At 45.4% G+C, this 24730-nt stretch overlaps 1 protein-coding gene across 3 annotated transcripts in view; it reads right to left on the bottom strand.

Moving 5' to 3' along the window:
* OSBPL10 (oxysterol binding protein like 10) overlaps positions 1-24730 on the bottom strand; it is a 342133-nt gene that overhangs the window by 236619 nt on the left and 80784 nt on the right. The window contains exons 1-3 of one of the 3 annotated variants that reach the window (XM_042235773.2): positions 18686-19205; positions 10476-10651; positions 4462-4541 (exon numbers count right to left, since the gene is read on the bottom strand). In XM_042235773.2, the coding sequence (XP_042091707.1) occupies positions 4462-4541; positions 10476-10521 (126 nt within the window). In that variant the 5' untranslated portion in view covers positions 10522-10651; positions 18686-19205. Of the gene's footprint in view, positions 1-4461; positions 4542-10475; positions 10652-13730; positions 14099-18685; positions 19206-24730 lie in introns of those variants that run through there. The other 2 variants (XM_042235774.2, XM_027957942.3) reach the window with 2 other exon arrangements.

Genomic DNA, 24730 nt, shown 5'->3' on the forward strand with positions numbered 1-24730 from the left:
CCCATACACATGCATTAATATATGATAGCAGGTGAAGTGTTTTTAAGTGGGTTTTCTTTTCATGTAGACCATTCTTAAAGACAATTTTTATTGAATGTTATAATATTGCTTCTGTTTTATGGTCTGGTTTCTTTTTTATGTTCTTTTTATAAAATTAATTTATTTTTTTGGAGGCGAATTACTTTACGATATTGCATTGGGTTTGCCATACATTGACATGAATCTGCCACGGGTATACGTGTTCTGTTTTACGTCCCTGGCATGTGGGATCTTAGCTTCCTGAACCAGGGGTCAAACCCACACCCCCTACACTGGAAGGCAAAGTCTTCCCCACTGGACCACCAGGGAAGTCCCACAGTATTTGTTTTTAAAGGTAAATTCTAAGCAGCTGTATGGATAGTGTTCTCAGAGAGGATGAGAGGAACCCAAGGAAGGGAAGGCTTAACTTGCGTTCCCAGCAAGCACAACACAAACTCAACAGCCATCCTTCGGTGAACCGGTTATCAAGTTGATATTCACCTCAGGCCTAACTTAATTTTCACTGCTTCTGCTTGAGCAAACTTGGACTTGATCATACTCCTGCTGCATTACAAGGTCTGGTCACAATTTAAAAATGATTCTTCCCTAATTGATCCCAGTTGCTATGCTATAAATGAGCAGTGATGGCTACAGGCCCTAACTTCTAATTTATTATTTATTTGGGTTTTAATGTTAACAGATCAATCCAGATTGTTAAAGCTACTCCTTCCGAGAATCTTCAGATTCAACTATTTCTACTAACACTGGGTCTGCAGTGATCTCTCAAAACATCAACACACTTAAAACTGGTTTTCCCACCTCAATTCTTACACCCAGAATAAATTCCAAAAGAATCCATTGTTTACACATGATAATTAAACTATAAATTCACTGGAAGAAAACTGAAGAATGTTTTCTTAATTTTGGAACAGACAAGCTCTTTCAATACACAATGCAAATTCAAAACCACAAGATGAAAATGTTTGTAAATTTGACTACAAAAATATTCTACATAGCAAAAGAATGTATTCAAAGTCAAAATCCAGATTACCTACTGGGGAAAATACCTAGTACAAATGACAGGCAAAGGACAAATAGACTTAACACATATACAGCTACTGCAAATCAAGAAGAAAAGACAAATTCAACAGAAAAATGGGTGAAGGGTATAAATAGGCAGTTTACATAAAAGAACCACAAGTGGCCAGTAAACACCTGAAAATATACTCAGCTCGTCATGATTTTAGAAGTGAAAATGAAAATCACGAGGGTCCATTTTGTTATCTGTGAGACTATCAAAAACTCAATACTCGTGAGAGCTATGGTTAGTGAGAGGGGGAATAAACATCCTTACATGCAGAACGGATGGAAGTGCAAATCAGGACAACTTTTGAAGAAGACAATTTAGCAATGACTATGAAAATTTAGGAAGAAGGCAATGGCACCCCACTCCAGTATTCTTGCCTGGAAAATCCCATGGACAGAGGCGCCTGGTAGGCTATAGTCCATGAGGTCGCTAACAGTTGGACAAGACTGAGTGACTTCACTTTGACTTTTCACTTTTATGCACTGGAGAAGGAAATGGCAACCCACTCCAGTGTTCTTGCCTGGAGAATCCCAGGGACGGCAGAGCCTGGTGGGCTGCCGTCTATGGGGTCGCACAGAGTCGGACACGACTGAAGCAACTTAGCAGCAACAGCATGAAAATTTAGAAGACATATTCTCCATGACCCAGTACTTCCACTGATATAAATTCACAGACATACACCCCTAGAGGCACTAGAAGATGAGTGTCCAAAGACGTTTATTACAGCATCAGGTACCACAACCACAATCAAATTAAGCATCCAGCAGTGACAGGCTTAAAGCTCTGACATCCACCCCTCAGAACAGCATCTGGCCATCCTACAAGAGTGGTAGATGCAGATACCCAGTAGGGGAAAATCTCCAAGATATGTTCGTGAATGAAAAGAACAAAATGTCGAACAGTGTGCATGATAGGATCCATCTGTATAAAAACACCTGAGGTTTTTAACATCTGAGAGCTACAGATCCAAGCACACATACTCACACACACCTAAATTTACTAGACTCATTCACCAAGTCACGTCCAATGAGCAACAGGTAAAGATACGTCCTTTGTATCTTATCCCCTTCTGTTCTATTTCACAAGAAGTAAAACGATGTATAGAAAAAGAAAATAACTTTATACTGCCCTGCCTAGGTATTTATAAAATATTGATGAAATGCCCAGAACGCCTACTGTGATTCCTAGAGAATAAAGGAGGCCAGAGGGAGAAAAGCTTTAAAAGTGGGGCCCTACCGTATATCCAGACAAAACCGTAATTCAAAAAGACATATGTACCCCAGTGTTCACAGCAGTACTTCTCCCAACAGCCAAGATACAGAAGCAATGCAAGTGTCTATAAACAGATAAATGGATGAAGAATATGTGTGTGTGTTTGTGCACACACACACACACACAGGAATATGACTCAGTCATAAAAAAGAATGACTGATGCCATTGGCAGCAGCGTGGGTGGAACCAGAGATGATCATACGAAGTAAAGTAAGGCAGACAAAGACAAATACCATATGATATCAGAGGTGGAATGTAAAATATGACATAAATGAACTTATCTACAAAGCAGAAACAGACTCAGACACGAGACTGGCCTTGCGGTTGCCAAGGGGTCGGGAGTGGGAGAGGGAAGGACAGGGAGTTTGAGATTAGCAGATGCAAACTATTATATACAGATGGCTAAACAAAAACCCTCCTACTGTACAGCACAGGGAACTATATTCAATATCCTGTGATAAACCATAATGGGAAAGAATATGAAAAAGAATGCATATAGAATTCAATCACTTTGCTGCAGAGCAGAAATTAACACAACATTGTAAATCGACTATCCTTCAATAAAATACGTTTTTTAAAAGAGAAGCGGCCCTCCTTATGGTTACCCAGACACCAGTGGGGGCAAGTCTAAAGGCATTACAGTGAGTGCAGCTGTAGTAAGCAAGTCAAGGAGAAGAAAGAAAAAAATGAACAAATCCTTGTGAAGAAGTCATTTCAGGCTGTATTTGGAGGCAGAACAGAGATATACCTATACAAGACATCTCCACGAGCAGACAGGTCACAAGCAATGGAATCCTAAGAAGTTTTAAGCGTGGGTCTTCCTATCAGATGCATGGAATACAGAAAAAGACTGCAACTGATTATCATAACTAAGCTTGAACTTATGATATAAAGGGGGAGCCCTTTGAATAATTTTAACAAATATTTCCTGCCCTGAATAAATTCATCGGGCAATTATTTTTTATACATTTTAATTGAAATATAGTTGATTTACAATATTGTGTTCATTTCAGGTGTACAGCAAAGTGACCTTTTCAGATTATATTCCATTTAGGTTATGACAAGACACTGAATTCCCTGCACTACACAGTAAATCCTTGTTGCTCATCTGCTTTATGCGTGTATCTCTTAATCCCATTCTTCTAATATATCCCTTCCCCTCTGTCCTTCGGTAACCCCAAGTTTGTCTTCCAAGTCCGTTTGTTTCTGTTTTGTACATATATTCATCTGTGTTATTTCTTAGATTCTACATATAAGCAATATCCGGCTTCCCAGGTGGCACTGGCGGTAAAGAACCCGCCTCCCAATGCAGGAGACCTAAGAAATGTTGGTTTGATCCCTGGGTCAGGGAAGACCCCGTGGAGGGCACCATGGCAACCCACTGCTGTATTCTTGCCCGGAGAATCCCATGGACAGAGAAGCCTGGCGGGCTGCAGTCCCTGGGGTTGCAGAGTCAGACGACGGAAGCGAAAGCAACATCAGATGGTTTACTTTCTCTGGCTTATTTTCTGTATTTAGTGACAGGAGATCCTCTGAATAATCCCTGAGAATGCCTGCCTCCTACCTCCTACCCCCTGCACATCTGACCCAAGATCTCAGACTGAATCCTGAAGAGAAACTAAGTCCCACTTGGATGCCGAAGTGCCCGAGAACATGCACACACACTTAGAGGCACAAGCGCCTCAACAATCTGGGGCCTCATCTTATTTAAGGATCTGAGACAACGAGCCTTCGTGAACAGTAAACCAGACTCCTCTGCTGCCACAGTGAAACCACCTGCTCAGGTTCTCTGCAGACCAACGACCGGCTGCCTAACCAGACAACACAGGAAGCTCTAGAAGTGTCTTTCCAGAATCAGCTCCCATCAAGTGTATGCCTGCCCCCTCACTCTACAAGCAAATCCTCCCACTTGTCTCTCGGCTCTCAAAGTAAATGTCACAGGACAAGTATGAATTCCTAATGGTGGTGAACTTTAAAGATAATATGGAAAACAGCTCCGCAAAGAAGCCGATCCTGGGCTGAAGGGGAGCCATCCGAGCTGGGGCAACCTGCCCCCAGGACCCTCCATTTCTGCAGTTACTTACCTTCGAATTCGTCTCCATGTGGTATTTGGCACAAGCTCGAAGCTGAGTCACCCAGAACTGTTTTTCTTTTGCATCAGCAGCTGAAATAGAGAAACAAAGGCTTGTAGCAATTGAGCCAAAACACATCCAACCTGTTTCTACACACACCTGAGGGCTTGGGAGCCTGGAGATGAAGGAAGGCAAGGCAAACACAGATTGTACTCATGGCAAAAAACAGCAGACACCAAGTCTTAACCAAAAATCTCCCCCTCTCTTTTTAAAGAAACTTCTACAGTTCTATTGAGAAACTTAAAGGCATTTTCAGAATTTCATTTTCCTGGATGGAATTCACTGAGCCTATCTATACAGATCAATTTCTCCAAAAGGAATCAGTACATTACCCTGGGAGTTGGTGATGGACAGGGAAGCCTGGCCTCTAACAGTCAGACACAACTGAGCAATTGAACTGAGTTGAATCAGTACACCTATATTATTTTTACAAAAATTTCTAAGGTGGTCCAGTGGCTAAGACTCCAGGCTCCCAATGCTGGGGTTCGATCGCTGTCAGGGAACTAGATCCCCCATGCCTCAACTAAGACCCAACACAGTTAAATAAACAAATAGATATTTTTAAATTTCTAACAGATCTTTAAACAGCTTTACTGAGATAGAATTTACATACGTAAAATTCACCTGTTTTTAGTATGGAGTGATTTTGAGTATTAACATATTTACAGAATAGTACAACTGTGACCGTAATCTTGGTTTAAAATATTTTCAGGATCCCTCAAAGAATCCTGTTCCCATCATCAGTCTTTTCCCACTTCTCTCCTCTCACCCCCTCTCCCATCCCTAGGAAACTGCTAATCTGCTGTCTCAGAGATCTGCCTATTCTAGGCATTCCATATGAATGGTATCATGCATATGTGGGTTTTTGTGACTGCCTTATTTTACTTAGCTTAACGTTTTTTGAGGTTCATCCACACTGTAGCATTTCTATTACCCTAACATATTTTTTTAAATGTCTCTTTTCAACTGCTGCTAAGTCGCTTCAGTCATGTCCGACTGTGTGCGACCCCACAGACGGCAGCCCACTAGGCTCTGCCATCCCTGGGATTCTCCAGGCATTTTCAACTAATAAACAACAAATTCAGAAATTTCAAGCAGAAGAAAAATGAATAAGATTTCTTGTCATTAGAAGAGGGTAAGAGGTGGAATTTGCTTTTTGGTGGGGCATCTCTAAGTGGCTGCAAAGATGTCCTGTTAAAACATCTTAACCTGGGACTTCCCGGGTGGTCCAGTGGCTAAGACTCTGTGCTCACAATGCAGGGGGCCTGAACTCAATCCCCGGGTCAGGGGACTAGACCCCCCTTGCCACAACTAAGAGCTGGCACAGTCAAATTTAAAAAAAAAATACCTTTAACCCATACATCTATGGTCAAATAATCTATGACAAAGAAGGCAAGTCTACATTAAAGTTAGAAAGAGTTTCTTCAACAAATGGTGCTGGGAAAACCAGACAATTACCTGTAAAAAAATGAAATGAGACCATTCTTTTAACACCATACACAAAGATAAGCTCAAAATGGGTTAAAGACCTAAATGGGAGACTGGAGACGATAAAACTTCTAGAGGAAAACAGAAGCAGTACACTCTCTGATACAAATCACAGCAAGACCTTTTTGCTCCCAGAATAATGGAAATAAAAACAAAAATAAATGGGACTTACTTAAACTCACAAGGTTTGCACAGTAAAGGAAACACTAAACAAAATGAAAAGTGGGTAGGTGCGCGTGTTCAGTCACCCAGTCATGTCTCTCTTCGACCCGTGGACTGTAGCCCACCAGGCTCCTCTGTCTGTGGGATTTTCCAGGCAAGAATACTGGAGTGGGTTGCCATTTCCTACTCTAGGAGATCTTTCTGACCAGGAATCGAACCTGCTTCTCTTGTGCCTCCTACACTGGCTGGTGGATTTACCACTGAGCCACTTGGGAAGCCCAGCAATGAAAAGACAACCCCCCCCCACACACACACACACACAAAAACACCTTGCTTCATTATATAGTGGGGCACCTGATACAGTCCTAGGACAAGTGCTTAAGGGAGGCTTCCCTGAAGAAGAAACCCCTAAATTCCCTCTTAAACCATGTTAATAATGTATTCTGAAATGCTTAAGAACAATTTGGCCAGTTTTTAACCTACTGTGCAGAAGTATTTTTTACTTCTTTAAAAAGCAGCAGAGAAGACCAAACATGATTGGTTTTAATGCTGCCGCCACACGTGGCCAATAGGAAGATCAGAGTGCAGTGACTCAGGGCCCCTCTGTTATCTACTGAAGTTGTACTGTGGAGTTATCAGCCTTTGCAAAATAAGCATTCAGCTGAATTATCATTTTAATACGTGTTTTCAAGGGTTACTATGATTGGACAGAACAGGGTACCAAATGCTGCCTCAGAGACCCTCAATTGTCCCTTAAAGAGACTTAAGGACAAGTCAACTGCATCATCACAATCTTCCATCTACAGCCCCATCTCTCAAATATACAAACTCATTTTCTTAAAAGACCATGGATACATAACAGGGTCTCATAAAATTCAAATTAATTTAATTGCATAACTCACTGCATACATATTTTAAAAGAATACTGCATAAATGTTGAAAACATTTTCTATGCAGAAAACAGAATGATTCCCCTGTAAGTCTGTACTTTTTACAAAAATGAACCTCAGTGTCATTTGTCAGCTTCAGGTAAAGAAATCTGGAAGTGTAGACCCGGTGAACCTCAACTCCAAAGAAAGAAGGAGTTTTGCAAAAACTAGAGTCATTTTCCTCACGAACATTGCTGGTCTGTGGCAGTACCCAAAGGCTCTGCCCCAGAAACATTCCTCAAAGCTGTGCATCTATTAACATCAAGATTCATCTCTACGTGTAGCGAGATGTGAAATGAGAAAATCGATGCCCAGATCCTTGGGGGATGGACTAAGGACCAGCCAGAAAGCAGCAGAAATGTATCCTGCATTTGCTATAGTGGATAACTTCAAGCTAAATTTAGCCCTTATGATTAGTTCATGCAGATAATAAAACTTTGATGTTTGCTATTAAAACTATCCTAAAAAAAAAAAAGTTTGGGGCTTGATAATCTAGAGAATAATAACTAAAAGGCAAAAAGATGTCTCCATTGGCAAACTGGTTAGACTGTTCTTCTGTAAGGATTGTGTCATTTCTATAAACCCTGACAGCCCTGGGTTGGGGGGAGGGAAAGCGATTAAGTTTTTCACCTGCGATTGTTTCCGCTTTGACAGTTTATTAACCAATAAACAGCAACGCGAAACCAAGGACCATATAAATGCGGGACATGCACCGCGTGAATCTCCAAAGAAAACATGACTCTTCTCATGGTTCCCCAAAACTGAAAAACTTTCTTCAACTAAAGGCATTTTTATTTCACAAGTTTGGGGGATTTTTTTTTTAACAGATCCTGAGATATGACTTGTATACAAGATAATAAAGGAACCTGAGGGAATTCTCTGGTGGTCCAGTGATTAGGACTCTGAGCTTTCACTGCCAAGGGCCTGGGTTCAATCCCTAGTAGGGGAACTAATACCCTACAAACCTTGTGGCTTGATCAAAAGTTGTTGTTCAGTTGCTAAGTCATGTCCGACTCACTGCAGCAACTCACAGACTGCAGCACACCAGGCTTCCCTGTCCTTCACTATATCCCAGAGCTTGCTCAAATTCATGTCCATCGAGTCAGTGATACTATCTAATCATCTCATCCTCTGTCACCACCTTCTCCTCCTGCCCTCAATCTTTCCCAGCATCAGGGTCTTTTCCAATGAGTCAGCTCTTTGCATCAGGTGGCCAAAGTATTGGAGCTTCAGCATCAGTCCTTCCAACGAATATTCGAGGCTGATTTCCTTTAGGATTGACTGTTGTGATCTCACTGCTGTCCAACAGTCTTCTCCAGTCAAAAGTAAATAAAGTACAAATATAATAAAGGAACCACAGCTTAGCCTATCCCTTGGTAGCAAAGCCTAGAGGAAAGTCAGCAAACACTGGGCTCTGAGCTGGGGAATCAAAGCCCTCAGTCTGGTTTTGCAAAGGCCGACCCACTACTGCCAGCCCCCAGGTCCAGCACAAAGAACGAGGGGCCCTTTCTTTGTACTCAACCTTCCCTTAAATAAATACGTGAAAAGGCATGGGTTTCCCCAGTGGCTCTGCGGTTAAGAATCTACCTGCAATGCAAGAGATGTGGGTTTGATCCCTGGGTCAGGAAGATCCCCTGGAGGAAGAAATGGCAACCCACTCCAGTATTCTTGCCTGGGAAATTCCATGGACAGAGGAGCCTAGCTGGCTATATAGTCCATGAAGTTGCAAAAAAGTCAGACATGACCAAATGGCTGAGCACACACAAGAGGTGTGATCACCAACCACCTCCCAGCACTTAACAGACACTTCTTTCCTCAGACCTGAACAGCACTGACTCTGTGTGTGCACGCACATGTGACCAAATGTGCATCTGGGGGTCGGTTTTGTTATTTTATGAGAAGACGACTATTTTTCTGGCAATGTTCCTGTGACAGAATGCTGGTAGAATGGTCTAGCAATCAAATCACATCACTGCAGACAAGTGTGCCCCATCTGAAAATCTGTGCAGCGGGTATGCCTTGGTGGGGGTGGTCGCTAGTTCTTCCGCGCGCGCGCGTGCGTGCGTGCGTGCGTGCATGTGTGTGCGTGTGTGCGTGTTTGCTCAGTCGCTTCAGTCGTGTCCGACTCGTTGTGACCCTATGGACTGTAGCCCACCAGGCTCCTCTGTCCATGGGATTCTCCAGGCAAGAGTACTGGAGTGGGTTGCCATACCCTCCCTCCAGGGGATCTTTCCAACCCAGGAATCAAACCCATGCCTCCTGCATCTCTTGCATTGCAGGCAAATTCTTTACTGCTGAGCCCCTGGGGAAGGCCCAGTTAGCACCTCCAGTTGTGGCCAAATGCTGGGCTCCTGGCTTTCAAGAAGCAAAGAGAAGGGGAGACAGTAGACAACAGGAAATAACACCAGTTGGCTTTCAACCAGGCTCTAGGGCCACAGAGGGTTAAATAAAGTACAAGCAGGGTAAATTCTCTGGTGGCCCAGTGGTTACGACCCAGGGTTAGCACTGCTGAGGGTCTGGGTTCAATCCCTGGTCGGGGAACTAACATCCCATGAGTTGCTTGATGCAGCCCCCAAAATAAAGTACAAGTGAAGGGGCCTTTACTAACAGCTGGTTCTAGAGAAACTGAGAGCACCATGACCCTTTTCTAAAAAAATAAATAAAAGATTTGTTATTTTTTCATATATTTTTTTGATGTGGACCATTTTTAAAGTCTTTATTGAATGTGTTACCATACTGCTTCTGTTTCATGTTTTGGCTTTTTGGCTGCAAGGCCTGAGGGATCCCAGCTTCCCCAGCCAGAGATCAAACCGCACCACCTGCATTGCAAGGCAAAGTCTTGGCCACTGGACCACCAGGAAGGTCCCCACCATGATCCCTAAAAGACTTGTTTGGACTTCGTGGCGATCCACTGGTTAGGCCACCATGCTTCCATTGCAGGGGCACGGGTTCCATCCCTGGTCCTGGAAGATCCCACATGTCACGCAGTGCAGCCACACACACACAAAAAAAAATAGAAAGGCAGGGAAAGGCTTCTTTTATCTTTAGAGCACAGCCTCATGGGCACTGAAGAGTCACTATATAAGGTACAAGCAAATATATACTGAGCTAATATGAAAAATCTGCTGAAGTCCTAAGGTTCAGCCAACTTTGCGATCACTCACCTTGCATTTGTCTTAATTCCTTGGTTAATGTGGACAAATACTTCCTAATCTCAGCTCCTCTCCCCACCTCAAGAGGGGGACAGGCAGTGTCTGTCACCAGAGTCCTCAAATACGGCAAACAATTAAAGGTGATTTTTAAAAAACTGAAAAACCAGACCGCCATCACCATGTTACCTGTGAATCCAAGAGGCCCGTCTGCAAACTTCCCAGGGGGTGAACATACCTCTCAGTTTGTACATCTCCCCGTTGGCAGCGTACACAACCAGCATGTGGGGTGCTTCGTCACTCAGGGACACAATGGCACCGGAAAGAGACAGGGCTCCTCGAGGCTTCTGGTGCTTGCTCTGCTCGTTCACAAAATACTGCAGGATGCCAGCCTCGAAATCCAGCACAAAGTACCTGGGCGGAGAGATCACAGGGTGTCGGTTTTCTCTCCAAGCAAAGAAGAAGAGGAACAGAATCCTTATGTTGACATCAAGGGTCCCAATCCAGGATGCTGGGAACTAAAAGTCCCTGCCAGACACCCACACAAGCCAACCCTGGGGAGTGAAAGAGAGTCTGATTCTTAAGTCAGAATGGAGCTCATCGTGGCTCCTGAACAAAGGCCAGGCCCATTCGGGATATGGTACGATGCCCACAGATACACGTGAGCCTCAGGATGGTAAAGAAGAGCAAGGCACTGGGATACAGAATCTGGTAACAGGTTGGACGTGATTTCGCGGGAACACCTGAAATTCACACCCCGGAAGTAGCAAGCTGGGCTGGACTCCGGGGCAGCCTGGGCGCTGTATGGGGCCTGAGCCCGAGGGCTGGTCCAACCAGGAACTAGAGGTGCTCACAAAGCTCTCTAACTTCCAGCGGGTCCTTCCACAGAACACTTTTCACACAACAGGGCAAGAATCCCCTCCGCTCTGGGAGGCCACAATGCCACAGGAATCTATAACCACGGGAAAAACTGAGCAACTGCTAGTTGTCTGAATGGCTAAAACAAATCTTGGGAGCTGAGTACCTGGCCTATCAACACTCACAATCTATCAGCAGAAAGTAGTCCAAACAACTTGCCCTTCTCCACAAGCTGTCTTCCTCAGAGACCCACACTCCCCCTGGAGCCCAGAGGCTCAGCATAGCCCCTGCCGGCTTTCCCCGCCTCCCACTGTCTGCTCCACCCACGCAGGATTATCCAATTTAATGTCTGGTTTTGGCCCTCTCCCCCGACTCTACCCTATCCCGAGACAGACAGTGCCTCTCACCTCACTGACAGTATTTATTCAGTGAATCAATGAAGGGGGAAGACTACCAGATTCCAGTTTTCAATCCATGCACCCAAGCAGCTGGGTCACCACTGGGAACTCGCACAGGCAGCTGAAAATATGTCCCATATTTGAGGGTTACACAGTGATGCCTGCAAGTCAGATACCAAGCACACAGACAACTCAGCCAGTTTGGAATCTGCAGGCACTCGCAGTCCATTAACATGTAACCGCGGTTCTTAACACAGAAACGTATTGTTCTTCTATGGTGATCCCTTTTTCAAATGGCTACTGAGCTGCTAGGACATAAATGCACATGAAGCTGTTTGCAGATGACTGCTTTAATAAATGAAACCGCAGGGCATTTTCTTAACCTCTAAGCACCACAACCACATCCGAGGTCAGGGGCGGCAGCCGAGAGTGCCAGGCTGCGACAGCAAAGGAGCAGCTGAGAGGATCTACCCCGCCCGAGGCCAGGGGCGGCGGCCCGGAGGAGCAACCCCACGCCCAAGGAGCGGAGGCTGCGCGGGTGCCAGAGGGCCTAGAGGTCGGGAGGGGCGGCAGTGAGGAGATATCCCTCCTCCAAGGTAAGGAGCAGCGGCTGCGCTTTGCTGGAGCAGCCGTGAAGAGATACCCCACGCCCAAGGTAAGAGAAACCCAAGTAAGACGGCAGGTGTTGCAAGAGGGCATCAGAGGACAGACACACTGAAACCATACTCACAGAAAACTAGTCAATCTAATCACACTAGGACCACAGCCTTGTCTAACTCAATGAAACTAGGCCATGCCCTGTGGGGCAACCCAAGATGAGCGGGCACGGTGGAGAGAGCTGACACAATGTGGTCCACTGGAGAAGGGAAAAGCAAACCACTTCAGTATTCTTGCCTTGAGAACCCCATGAACAGTATGAAAAGGCAAAATGATAGGATACTGAAAGAGGAACTCCCCAGGTCGGTAGGTGCCCAATATGCTACTGGGACAGCGGATGAGATGGCTGGATGGCATCACTGACTCGATGGACATGAGTCTGAGTGAACTCCGGGAGTTGGTGATGGACAGGGAGGCCTGGCGTGCTGCGATTCATGGGGTCGCAGAGAGTCGGACATGACTGAGTGACTGAACTGACTGAAGCACCACAAACTAAGAAAGTTTACCAACTGCCACCCTGATTCTCTCAGTATCCAACAGACAGCCATCACTATCCCTCAGTTTTCAGGTGCTGGGACTCAAAGAAACTCCAAATCCAAGTCCTGCTTGTCTGTGTCCACATCCACACCGGGTTCAGTCCAGCTGGCAAACTCTCTTCTGAGCCTCCCACAAGTCCTCCTTCACCCCCTGCTCCGGGTCACCTCTCCCTTACCCACTAAGGTGCTTCATTCTCCAAACCTTCGGGCTCCAAGAGAGCAAGCGCAGCTGGAAGTCCCCCCGCCTGCCCGCAGAGGTGCCACTGCATTCCCAGCCCACAGGGCAGGCACACCCGACAACCCAGGTCTCAACCCTCCAGACGCCAGTTCCTCCAAGAAATCTTCCACTTTTAATTATTTGTAACATTCCAAACGTCCTGGCCAAGACTATCTTGGTTACCTCTCTCCTCCCCTCCGATCTCTATTGGGTCACAAAAATAAGGCTATACTTCTGGTCTCCACCACCACCGTGGATAAATCAAGATACAAAGATGCCGTCCAGGCCCAGCAGTAGTATCAAGTCACCTGGAGGCTTGTTTGAAATGTAAATCCTTGGGCCCCATCCAAGGCCGGCTGGATCAGAAACACTGGGGAAGGGGTCAAGGAGGCTTCCAGGTGACTCTGATGCAGCTCAAGTCTGAGAAGCATGGTCTAAACTAGCAGCTCATCACCAAATCCCGCCCACTTCTTCCAAGAGACATGAGACGAAAGGACAGAACATATCCCAGTTTTCTTTGTCGGGATGTGTGGCCATGTGAGCTGTGGCAACAGAATGCGAGCCGAAGCAAAACGCAGGACAGGCACACAACAGACAGACAGACAGACACTCACACAGGTTGGGAGGGAGACATCCTGTGGGGCCACTGGGGATCCACAATGAGTGTGCCAAGGACCCCCAGAGAGGGTAGCCTGGGCCCCTGAACCACCTCCTGGAGGAGAGCCACCTGCTAAAAAACACCCTTATCATTTCCACGAGGATGAGAAAGAGGCTTCCGCTTATCTTATGCTTCAGATCTGTGGTGGCAGTCAGCCTGGCAAACTCACCAAAAACCTTTTCAAAACGTCTATTTTCGTGTCCTCCTGCTCCTCCTCTCTGTGATGCTGAAGGAAAGTTACACGGCTCAAAATAGCCTGGAGTTAACGCTCCCCTCCGGGTCCTCCCCACCACTCTATGCAAAACAAAGAACTCTCTCACCCGAAGGGGAAAAAAAATGGACGTTAAGGTTGATTACGCCCAGCTCCCAGCCAGTCCAGCCTCTGGCCGAGCTCCAGAATTCCTTGCCCCAGCTGTTTAAGAGAGAACTACCCTGAACAACCTTGGAGAAGAACAGGCCCCTTAAGACAGTAGCTTTCCACATACATGCCTCTGTATACTTCCTCTTTTCTCAGTCAGTGCAGCCGCTCACGAATCTGACTGCTGCCCCTTCTGGTCTCATTGAAGGTGATCTGTTCCTGTAAAGTGCCCGCTCCAGCTTTCCAAACCTCAGCTTCTCTAACTCCCTTACCCTACAGATGTGAAAACCAAATTCTAGCCATGAGAGAGGAGTTGCTGTGATTTCTGAGCCACCAGGGGTCACGCTGTTCAAATGCTGACCCTGCCTTCTCTTTAGGAGTCATGGTTTCAACGCGGCCTGTATTTCCTGTCACAGTGACTGCCGGTATGCAGACACAGCTCCTGGCAGGTCAGAGCATGGACAGCAATGATCTGTAGAGTGTAGGGAAGGAACCTCATCCTACAGCATTTTGTGTCTCCACCCCCTGCACCCGCCCCCCCCCCGCAACCACCCTGGCAGAAGTGCAGTGTTCCCATCTATAAACACGCCCCCTTTACACAGAGGAAAGCAGAAAAGGTAGTATACAGCCTCAACAGGCTTCAAGGAGAAGGCGTAAGCCAAGTTGCCCTCCACACCCTGACCCTCCCCATCCACCCTGTGCCCTTGTTGGAATGGAGAAAGACTCAACACCTCTTCCCTTTCTGCTCCATCCGCTCATCACCCAGGCCCAGCAGCCTTTCCGGCTCCCAGAGGCAGCTTCACACACTCATCTCATTCATACCAACCATATATCTGCAAAGGACATTACTAAGAAACTGAAAAAAATGAATTGAACCAAATTGGTACCCAAAAAATGAACTGAATTCTGGTGGGTTTTTTTTTCCCCCTCAATCAGGATGACAGAATAACCCAATGAGCACACGTTATGCAGGCTACGGGAACACATGAATGATTTTTCACATTGCCTGTTTCAAAATGACATCCTAATTCTAACACCCTGCCTCAGACAAAAAACAAAAACAAAACACACATTTCCACTGCTTCCTAAAACAGCTTCAGTGAAAATACAGGTTTGAATCAGGTGCACTAAAGAAGGTCATCAATAATTTACTTTTTTTCTAAAGACAGTTAAAAATTCGATCCTATTTGGAAGGAAATGATGGGAGAATATCCGATTAAAAATTGCAACAGACTAAACAGAAAGTGTTCTTCCAGGACCGCCTTTGAAAGCTGAGTTAGCAGCTGTCACGTGTAGGTAGGAGCTGCCCACCCAGCATTAAGAAACGCATTGCCTGGGGGTCACATCCCCTGGGAGGAAGGAAATTACATTTGGTTTCCCACAGGGTCAGAGCTCTGTCAGGCATTGCTGCATCAGAAATTTACAGCTTTCATCCTAAATGGAAAAGTTAAACGCATTTTGGGACAAGCCTTCACCAAATTAAGTGCAAACGCCAGATAAACTCCTGAAACTTTCCTAAAGGCCTTTCGTTCTGGAGAAATGAGTAGGACGAGCCTAATTCCTAGAGTGGGTTCTGTGCTAATCATCATCTCAAGCTCCAGTTTACATCTTGACTGATGAGCAAGTGAGCCTAACTGTATAGGAAGGGAACATACTTTCGGGGCTCTGTTCACAAACCAGGGAGGGTGTGGGGGAGAGAGGAGAGGAAGAGAGGAGGCATCAAACCAATCTAGGAGACAAGCCGTCAGTCCTCATCAGGCCAGGCTCAGAGTGGCAACCTAGCCCTGTTCCAAAGCTGGGACCCGCGGGGAGCGGCAGGCCCACTTCAAAAGGGCTCAGAACAAGCCACTGCTTCGGAAACATGCGAGCACGTGCTTTCCCGCAGACACACCGGCATGCACAGGCACACTCACTTGCGCATGCGCACATACAAAGCAGCGGCCCTTAGGCTTAACTGCTTTCCAATCCTTGCATCGAGGAGAGGCATCTGTCCACACCTGTAGCCTTTAATTCCCACCTGCGTTACTTTCATGAAGGTTCAACTTCAGGATCTGAAAGCTGAAAATCTGACATTTTTACTTTGGGAGGGGGTAGGCGCGCCAATTGCCATCAGCATCCAGTTAGCAGCAGAAAAATAAAGGGAAAGGATTGGGGTGGGGGTGGTGGGAACAGCGGGGGAAGCAGCTCATGCCAAGAGGCAGAAATCACAAGCAAACTACAAGAGGATTACAAAGCGGAAAAATTGCAGTGAAAAAAAACTCTTTTGAAGAGGAACTTCGCCAGACAGGCTGATACTGACAAAAAGCTAAGCCATTTCATCTAAACTTAAAAGTGAAAATTAAAACAAGAGGAAAGGGCTTGAGAAGGGAGGTGACTGCCCAGCCTCTGATGCCTGAGCGTACACCTTTGACACCCAGGTTACTAGTCCTAGAAGGAGTAAGGACCCCTCCCTTTCCGTGTGGGGCTCGCGCTTCCTTCCACGCCAGGCATGAGGCCTCCCCCACCTGGGCCCAGGACCCAGCTAGCGCTGGTGTTCCACCTGCTGGAATCTGCCTCACCTTCCCAGGCCCTCTGTTTGTTTCTACCTCCAACCCCACACTAATTATTGATCAAGAGAAGCTAGTCTCCAGCCCAAATATTCACACATCATGGTTCAAGAACATAGCTCAGTGACAAACTCCCATGGACCTCAAACAGACAAATTCTTTATATTCCAAAATCACTTTGTACTCTGAAAGGCATGTCCTGGAAATCTTTCACAGAATCATAATTTCTGTAGAAATCTGCATACTCGAGGCCCTCTGCCTTCTGAGAAGCTCCTGCTCAGACTCCCGGATTCCACCTGTGCCTTGTTCTGACCCTGACAACAGCAGCCTCGTTCTCCAGCTAAAGACCCTTCTCTGGTTGAGTGACTGCCTACTTGCCTCTTCTACAGATGAAAATTTCAAGTGTGCAAAGGTAAACAGCACGCTCCCGATCTTATAGAGAGGAAACTATGGCGTAGATTTTAATCAGGCAATCTAGCCGTAAGGCCCAAGGCTCAAAACCATTCAGACAGTATGTGTTGATTAAAGTACCGTTTTCACCACAAAGATGCAAAAACACAGGGTTGAAACTTACAGAAATATAAGAAAAAAATAAAACACAATCAGATTAGGAGACTTTTAGAATCCTTTTGCCCAGAGTTGGACAGATGTGTAGAAAATGAATGGGAACATAGATTCAAAACAATATATTCCCAAGGTTTGTTTTAAATGTTACAAATAATTACATACCCAAATGAAAAATACACACACAAACTTTTTAATATAAACTTTCTAAATGTGCATGGAACATTTTGCAAAATGTTGGCTAAAAACAGCATCAAAAAGTAAAAATTTTATAGGGCCAATCTTTAGACCTCACAATAACATCTGACATGTTAGAGACTTAAAAAAAACTAGTAGTATTAGTTTTAATAATACATTATATATATCATATAACTTAATATATTCATATTAGGAAAAATATGGGTGGGTATTTTTAAACTGTTAGCATGGGGAAGGCACCAAAACAGGAGAGGCAAAACCATAAAGAAAAGTATTTACACATATTTCTAAATTTTAAACAATCCCCAGTTAAAAATAAGCCATAAATAAAACAAAAGACAACCAATAAAGCAGAGCTTTAAAAAAGAGTATTTAACTGTCTTCTTGTAAAAAGAACGTTCTTACAGTTTGGGTCAGCTATTCCCTGCTTCTGAATCAGCAGAAAAGCTAGTTTAAAATGTGGATTCCAGACTCCCATCCCGTAGAGAATCGGAATCTTTGTGGCTGAGATCAGGAAATCAGGAATATTAATTTCAAAATTTCCCTAGTGTGCATTAGTCTCTCAGTTGTATCCAGCTCTTTGGGATTCCACGGACTATAGCCCTCCAGGCTCCTCTGTGGAACTCTCCAGGCAAGAATACTGGAGTGGGTAGCCATTCCCTTCTCCAGGGGATCTTCCCCACCCAGGGGATCCAACCCAAGTCTCCTGCATTGCAGGTGGACTCTTCACCGTCTTAGCCACCAAGGAAGCCCTAGACAAGTAGAAAAAACCAGTGCAAAATCGAGTCAGGATAAAAACCTTAAGTGTGTTATTCACACCCCTTTTTTTCCCCCTAGCCTTTCAAGCTTTTCCCCCTAATCATTCATTCAGCAAACATCTGAGCACTGTGGGCCCAGCCAACAAGGCAGAACGTATTGTTTAAATATGAGCTGACCTTATTTTATCTTTGTGTGAAGCCCTGCTCCTAAATCACAACAGCTCAGGCAGTAGGTACCTTGGCTGTCACTGCGGGAGTGTTTTTGAGAAAGATTTAACGAAAAATTATGTCACCGGGAATGGAGCTTCTGCACAACTGGATCATCAACTAGCATCATGTAGGTTCACCTGGGCACAGCAGCCCCAGAGACCAGGCCGAGTGGCTGCTGCCTCGTGAACCACCTCACCTGACAAAGCAGGAGTGAATTTTTAACACAAGACTGGATGCACTGCACTTGGATCTCATGTATGATGAGATTCCATCTGCCTTGGAAGAACAGGTCATTACATTCCAGGAGCAAGAACTCAGACCTTTCTAACAAGGGTTAATACAGGCACTCCTGAACTCCTGTTCACTCAAGTTTCCAAGGCCATTGGCTAAGAACTTCAACTATTACTACTTTAAACTGTAAAATGTCAAGACCCATCTTAATGCTCACGGTTCACTTTCATTCTTGCCATGGACAACACAAGGAACTTACCTGGGAATCCTTGAGATGGGCGGAGCCTTGAATCAAGTCTTTGCTTTACACTAAAACCTTGAACATACCCATCAAATCACACTGAAGAGACTACTGGCTAAAGCCTGAGGGCAAAAGTGTGTGTGGGCAGCCTGGTGCCCACCAGGACGAAGAGAGATGGAAAGCTGGCCTATGGAGACTAGGGAAGCAGTTAGGATCAGAGTCAGGCCCCTAGGCTCAGGTTTTCTGCCCCTAAATATCCAACTGAATCCGCCTGGAGAAGGCAAGGTACCCCACTCCAGAATTCTTGCCTGGGAAATCCATGGGCAGAGGAATCTGGTGGGCTACAGTCCATGGGGTCACGAGTCAGACACAACTTAGCCACTAAACAACACAAATCCAGTGAAATCACACCTTAAACTCCACTGTCCCCGGATCAAAGCATCCTTTACTTTTCCCTACAGGCTACACGGCATAGAGGAAAGAGGTGTGATCTGGCAGGAAGATGGCTGGTTCGACCTGTGGTTTTCAAACATTTGCTACATCAGAATCACCTGCAAGTTTATTAAGAACACAAGTTCCTGGGCCCCTCCCACAGATTCGGGAGGTCTGGTGGAGCCAGAGAATTCCAGCAAGCTCCCTGGTGATGGTGATGCTGCAGGCGGAACCACACTTTGAGAGCACTGGTCCTCACTCTGCAACCTTGGCCACGGCACTCATCCACTCACAGCCCCAATTCCTGCATCTGCAAAGGCAGAAAGCTGGCTCGTTCTCTTCTGAACTGTTGTTCCACCATCACTGCGCCTCAATGTCCGAGTGGGTATAAAACAAGAACTTCCCAGCGTCCACATCACTTTTCCAAATGCAGACAGTGAATCGGATCCCATGCTCATATTACTCTATATCAGCGGTTTAGTTAATTGGCAACAAAGCCGACAAGATAGAACTTAAAACAAGAGCCAGTGTTTGCTCTTTTCTTGGAGGTGCTGTGGCAATATGATTTGGCAAGGTTCTCACATGTGGTCAGCTGGACCACATTCTGTGATATAGATAGAGCACTGTGGATACATTTACTCATTCTATGGTTAAAGAAAAGAGAATTTACATAAACCCAGCTAAATTTGAAAGAACTTGGCTTTGGTTCCAAAACTAAGTCTTATTTCTAAGAATTCACTCATTTCTTAAAATATATATATAGATATATATTTTTTAATGAGTACCAAACTTGCTAGGCACTGTATGCTAAATGCTGAAAATACATAGGAGGGGACTTCCCTAGTGGTCCAGTGGTTAAGAATCTGCCTGCCAACGTGGGGGACACAGGTTCGATCCCTGGGCCCAGAAGATTTCACGTGCTACAGGGCAACTAAGCCCCCATGTGCCCCAACTACTGAAGCCCACACGCTTAGAACCCATTCTCTGCAACAAGGGAAGCCACCACAAGGAGGGGCCCAGGGGCAGCAATGAAGACCCAGCGCAGCCAGAAATAAAAGCAAATAAAATGAAAAAATTTTTTAAATTTAATACATAGGAGGTACAGGACAAGGTCACTGATTTGATGGGGGTATGGAAAATGTGCCAAGAAACAATAAGGTATTTACAAAAATGAACACACAACTTTAGCTGTGCTGAGAGTCTCATGTTAAGAAGAAAGCAGAATGCGACCCAGCTAGAGATTTCCCAACACAAAATGTCCATGAACTGGTGAATGGATAAACAAATTGTGTGATATATCCACACAACGGAATACTATCTGGCAATAAAAAGAACACAACATTGATACGTGCTATGTGGGTGAACCTCAGAAATAACACACTACAATAACACAGATGCAAAAAGATTACGTTGTATGATTTCATGTATATGAAGTGTCCAGAGAAGGGAAATTTATAGAGACAAAAGCGGATGAAGAACTTCTCTGGCAGTCCAGCGTTTAGGGATCCATGTTTCCACTGCAGGGGGCACAGGTTTGCTCGCTGGTTGGGAAACTAAGGCCCCACATGCTAAAAATAAACCAAGAAACAGGCAGGCAAGTGACTGGAGCTGAGGATGAGAACAGTATTAACTATACTCTCGCTAGAGGGAATTATTTTGGTGATAGGAATGTTCTCAAACTGGATTTTGATGATAGTTGCACACTATAAATGAGCTACATATTCTGGAATTGTATGCTTGCAATGGGTAAATTTTATAGTGTTCAAATTCTGCTTTAATAAAAGTGTTTTTAAAACTTCAGCAATCCTGGCAATATCCTAGATCAGGGTGGAGGTGTCAGAATTACTGCCAGGGTACAATTGACAAGAACTGATAATGGCCTGGGAATTTCATTTGGGGGCTATTACACTTCAGAAGCCTTTACAACTTCCGGGAGGTGTTGATTGGCAATTGGATGAATGGATCTGGAGTCCAAATAGGGATTAAAGATGAATAATCTGACAATAAGTAGCCAAGAGAGCTAAAGGCACAATTGAGACTGCACAGAAAGAGAAGACAGGGAGGAGAAGGCCCAGCATCAAGACGTGAGGAACTCGTAACATTAAACAGGAAAAAGAGATGAAGAGAACAAGATGGAGAGACAGGAGGAAAACCAGAAACCCAGGAAGAGAACATTCACGAAGGCAGGAGTGATCGGCCATGTCAAGTGCTAACAAGATGTCAGTAAGGTAAGGACAGAAACATGTCTTCTCTGTGACCACACACGGATCTATTTGTATATTTCAAGACTCAAGGATTCCCATGACCCTGACTTTACCATAAAGCAAATCAGTTCATGTTGGCATGCAAGCGCAAGGGAGACAGGAAAAGAACTTCTCTTTTCCTGCAAACATGTACTGTCTAAGTCCACCAGCTGCTTCCCGATACTCATGTTCCATTTTTCCTGAAGTCAGTGGAAAGACAGATCTCTGGGTTGAAACCAAGGGTTACAACCTCGGCTCTGGCTCAATTAGCTTGTGGTCTGAAAGCAGATGTAGCGGTGACAGCTGACTATCCTACCTATAAGATAATCACTTTCTCTCTCAAATCAAGAGAACTCCAGTTGTTACCTGAGCCAATACACAGTGCCAGAATACACTTCCCGATCTTCCTTTAAGCTAGATGTGGCCATCTGGCTAAGTTCTAGCTCATGAAGAATAGTGATGGATTAGACTCCTTCCCCTCCTCTACTTGCTTTGTTGGAAGGCAGATACAGCAGCTGGAACTCCAACACTCTTTGTGAACTTTGAGGACATGACCACACCCTGGGATGGTGAAGGAGAAAGTTAAAAGAAGCATGAGCCTCTGAAATCTGTGGATCCCCCACACCAACCCTGAAACAACTAAGCAAAAAAAATCATGTACGTACGATGGAATATTATTCAGCAATAAAAAGAATAAAATCATGCCATTTGCAGCAACATGGTCATACTAAGAAAGAGCAGTAAATCAGACAGAGACAAATCACACGGTGTCACTTCTACTGTGGGATCTCAGAAAAGACAACAGATGAACTCATTTACAAAATAGAAACAGAACTACAGACCCAGAAAACAAATTTAAGGCTTCCAGAGGGAAAAGGTAGAGGGGGAAGGGTAAGTTAGGAATTTGGGATTCACAGATACACACTACCATATATAGAATATAATCGACAAGGATCTGCTGTATAATAGCACAAGGAACTGTATTCCATATTTTGCAATAACTCAGATGGGAAAAGAATCTGAAAAATAATATAGATGTATGTATAACTGGGTCACTTTGCTGTACACCTAAAACTAACGCAATATTGTAAACCAACTACACTTCAATAAAATAGAGAGAGACTAAACAAGAAGGATCTTAAGGTTAACAAAAACAAAAACACCCGCCTACCCTCTCTGAGGTAGGTCTCATTACTATCCCTTACTAACCACAAGGAAACAGAGAGGGTCCTTCTCTCAACCAGAGTCACACAGCCCATCAGCAGAGATGCTGTGAGCCCAGGCAGTATTCCCCTAACCCCTGCACCACCCTGTCTGTCTCAGCCTTCCAGCACCTTCTAAGCAGAGGTGTGGGGTAGGAGGGACACGCTGCTCAGGAAATGCTGACTATTCAGACTTCACGTCAAGGGTGGGATGTCCGGCTTCCCTGGTGGTCCACTGGTTATGAATCTAGCTTGTAATGTAGGGGACACGGGTTTGATTCCTGGTCTGGGAATACCCCTACATGCCGTGGAGCAGCTAAGCCCATGAGCTACAATTACCGGAGCCCAAGCACCGACGGCCCGTGCTCCCCAAGCAGAGAAGCCACAGCGACAAAAGGCCTGAGCAGCGCAACTGGAGAGTAGCCCCCTCTTGCTGCAACTAGAGAAAGCCCACACGCAGCAACAAAGACCAGTGCAGGCAAAGACAGGATGTCTGCTCAGACCAGTGAGCTGCCTGGGGCCAAGTTCTCCCAGGATTCTGCAGGCAGCTAACACCTAGGAGATGGGAAGGAGAGGAGATGAAAGTGCTAAAACCTAAATGGGACGGTCCAAAGAATTCTCACCAGGCTGATGGGTTTCACCCGGGAGAGATCAGGCCTCCTGCTTCTTCCGGCCGCCCACTCTCTCCCTGGGTCCTCCACACCTGCTGTGATCCTGCTTACACCCAGCTTTAGTCTATAGCTTGCTTACCTTCCCCAGCATGAGATCCTAAGGCTCCCAGCCCTGCAAGGAACCGAACACTCAGCAGGAGCATCGTAGTCGCCTGCGGATCTCAGGGCTGGGGAAGGACAGGACCAGCCTGGCAACTAGCCCCAGGCACTCATGCAAGAAGCAGCTCACGCGACCAACGGGCAGCTCAGATCTGGCTGCCGCCAAGGGCCCTGGAAAAACACATCCCAAAGGGAAGTCGCAAGCTGGCTAGCTCTACCTGGCATGTCATTAGACTAACGTGAAAGGGTCCAGCATGCCCAAACAAGAGTAAAGTCTCAACTGGTTCTCCACACATGCTCTAAGGCCTCCCAGCAACATGAGCCACCATGAGCACAACATCAAGGGCAAAATAAAGCCACGAGGTCACCAGGTCCTCCTGGGAGTCGTGAGCACAGTATCCTCTCTGGGGACACTGTCCCAAGCGGGGGACACAAAGGCCCAATTGTCCACACATGCCCACTCTCCACACGCGCTCTCTCAGGGAGCCTGAGTCAATACCATTTCCCACCTGGTCTGACCTTGTCAAGATCTGCGCCGGAAGTCACCGGTGTTCTGCCAAGGAGCTCAAGGAAACATGGAACCTCCCCGATTTTCTGGGGAAGAGGCAGTGTCGGTGCCAACAGCCAGTCAACGTGCATGCTCTTTGTGACCCCATGGACTATAACCCACCCGACTCCTCTGTCCATGGGATTCTCCAGGCAATACAGTGAGTCGGTTGCTGTTTCCTTCCCCAGGGGATCTTCCCAACCCAGGCATCAAACCCACGTCTCCTGCATTACAGGCAGTTTTTTTTAACTCGCTGAGCTATCGGGGTGAGTGGACAGAATTCCCAGTTTGAAGTTTTCCTTGAAAGAATTTTTCTAGAGGCCACTGCCAACATGTCTACAGTGGCCAAAAAACAAAAATACATGCAACAAAGGAACCAGGTTAGAAAAGTGTGTATCTCGCAGGGCTTTTCTAAGAATTAAACAAGTTATTTTCTGTAAAATGCTGAGAACAGTGTCTGACATATAGCTAGCAACATATATATTACATATGGAAATTACATATACATACAGTTATTTCTCAAATAATATATTAAGGCAATACTTAGCAATTGCCTTCAAAAATTGTGGTCTTATTTTTTTCATTTCACAATTAAGGGAAGAGCTTTTATTGTTTTTATTGTCAGAAACAGCAGGTTATGGAATTTAATTTACTCTGTTCTATTTGCTAACAGCTCTGTGACATAGATATTATTTCTATTCTACCTAAAAGAAGCATTCCCAGGTGGCACAGTGGTAAAGAATCCGCCTGCCAATACAGGAGACACCAGAGACGAGGGTTTGACCCCTGGGAAGGGAAGATCCCCTGGAGAAGGAAATGGCAAGCCACTCCAGTGTTCTTACATGGAGAATCCTGTGAACTCATACTGG

This window comes from Ovis aries, chromosome 19, assembly GCF_016772045.2.
Source record: "Ovis aries strain OAR_USU_Benz2616 breed Rambouillet chromosome 19, ARS-UI_Ramb_v3.0, whole genome shotgun sequence".
Classification (NCBI taxonomy): Eukaryota; Metazoa; Chordata; class Mammalia; order Artiodactyla; family Bovidae; genus Ovis; species Ovis aries.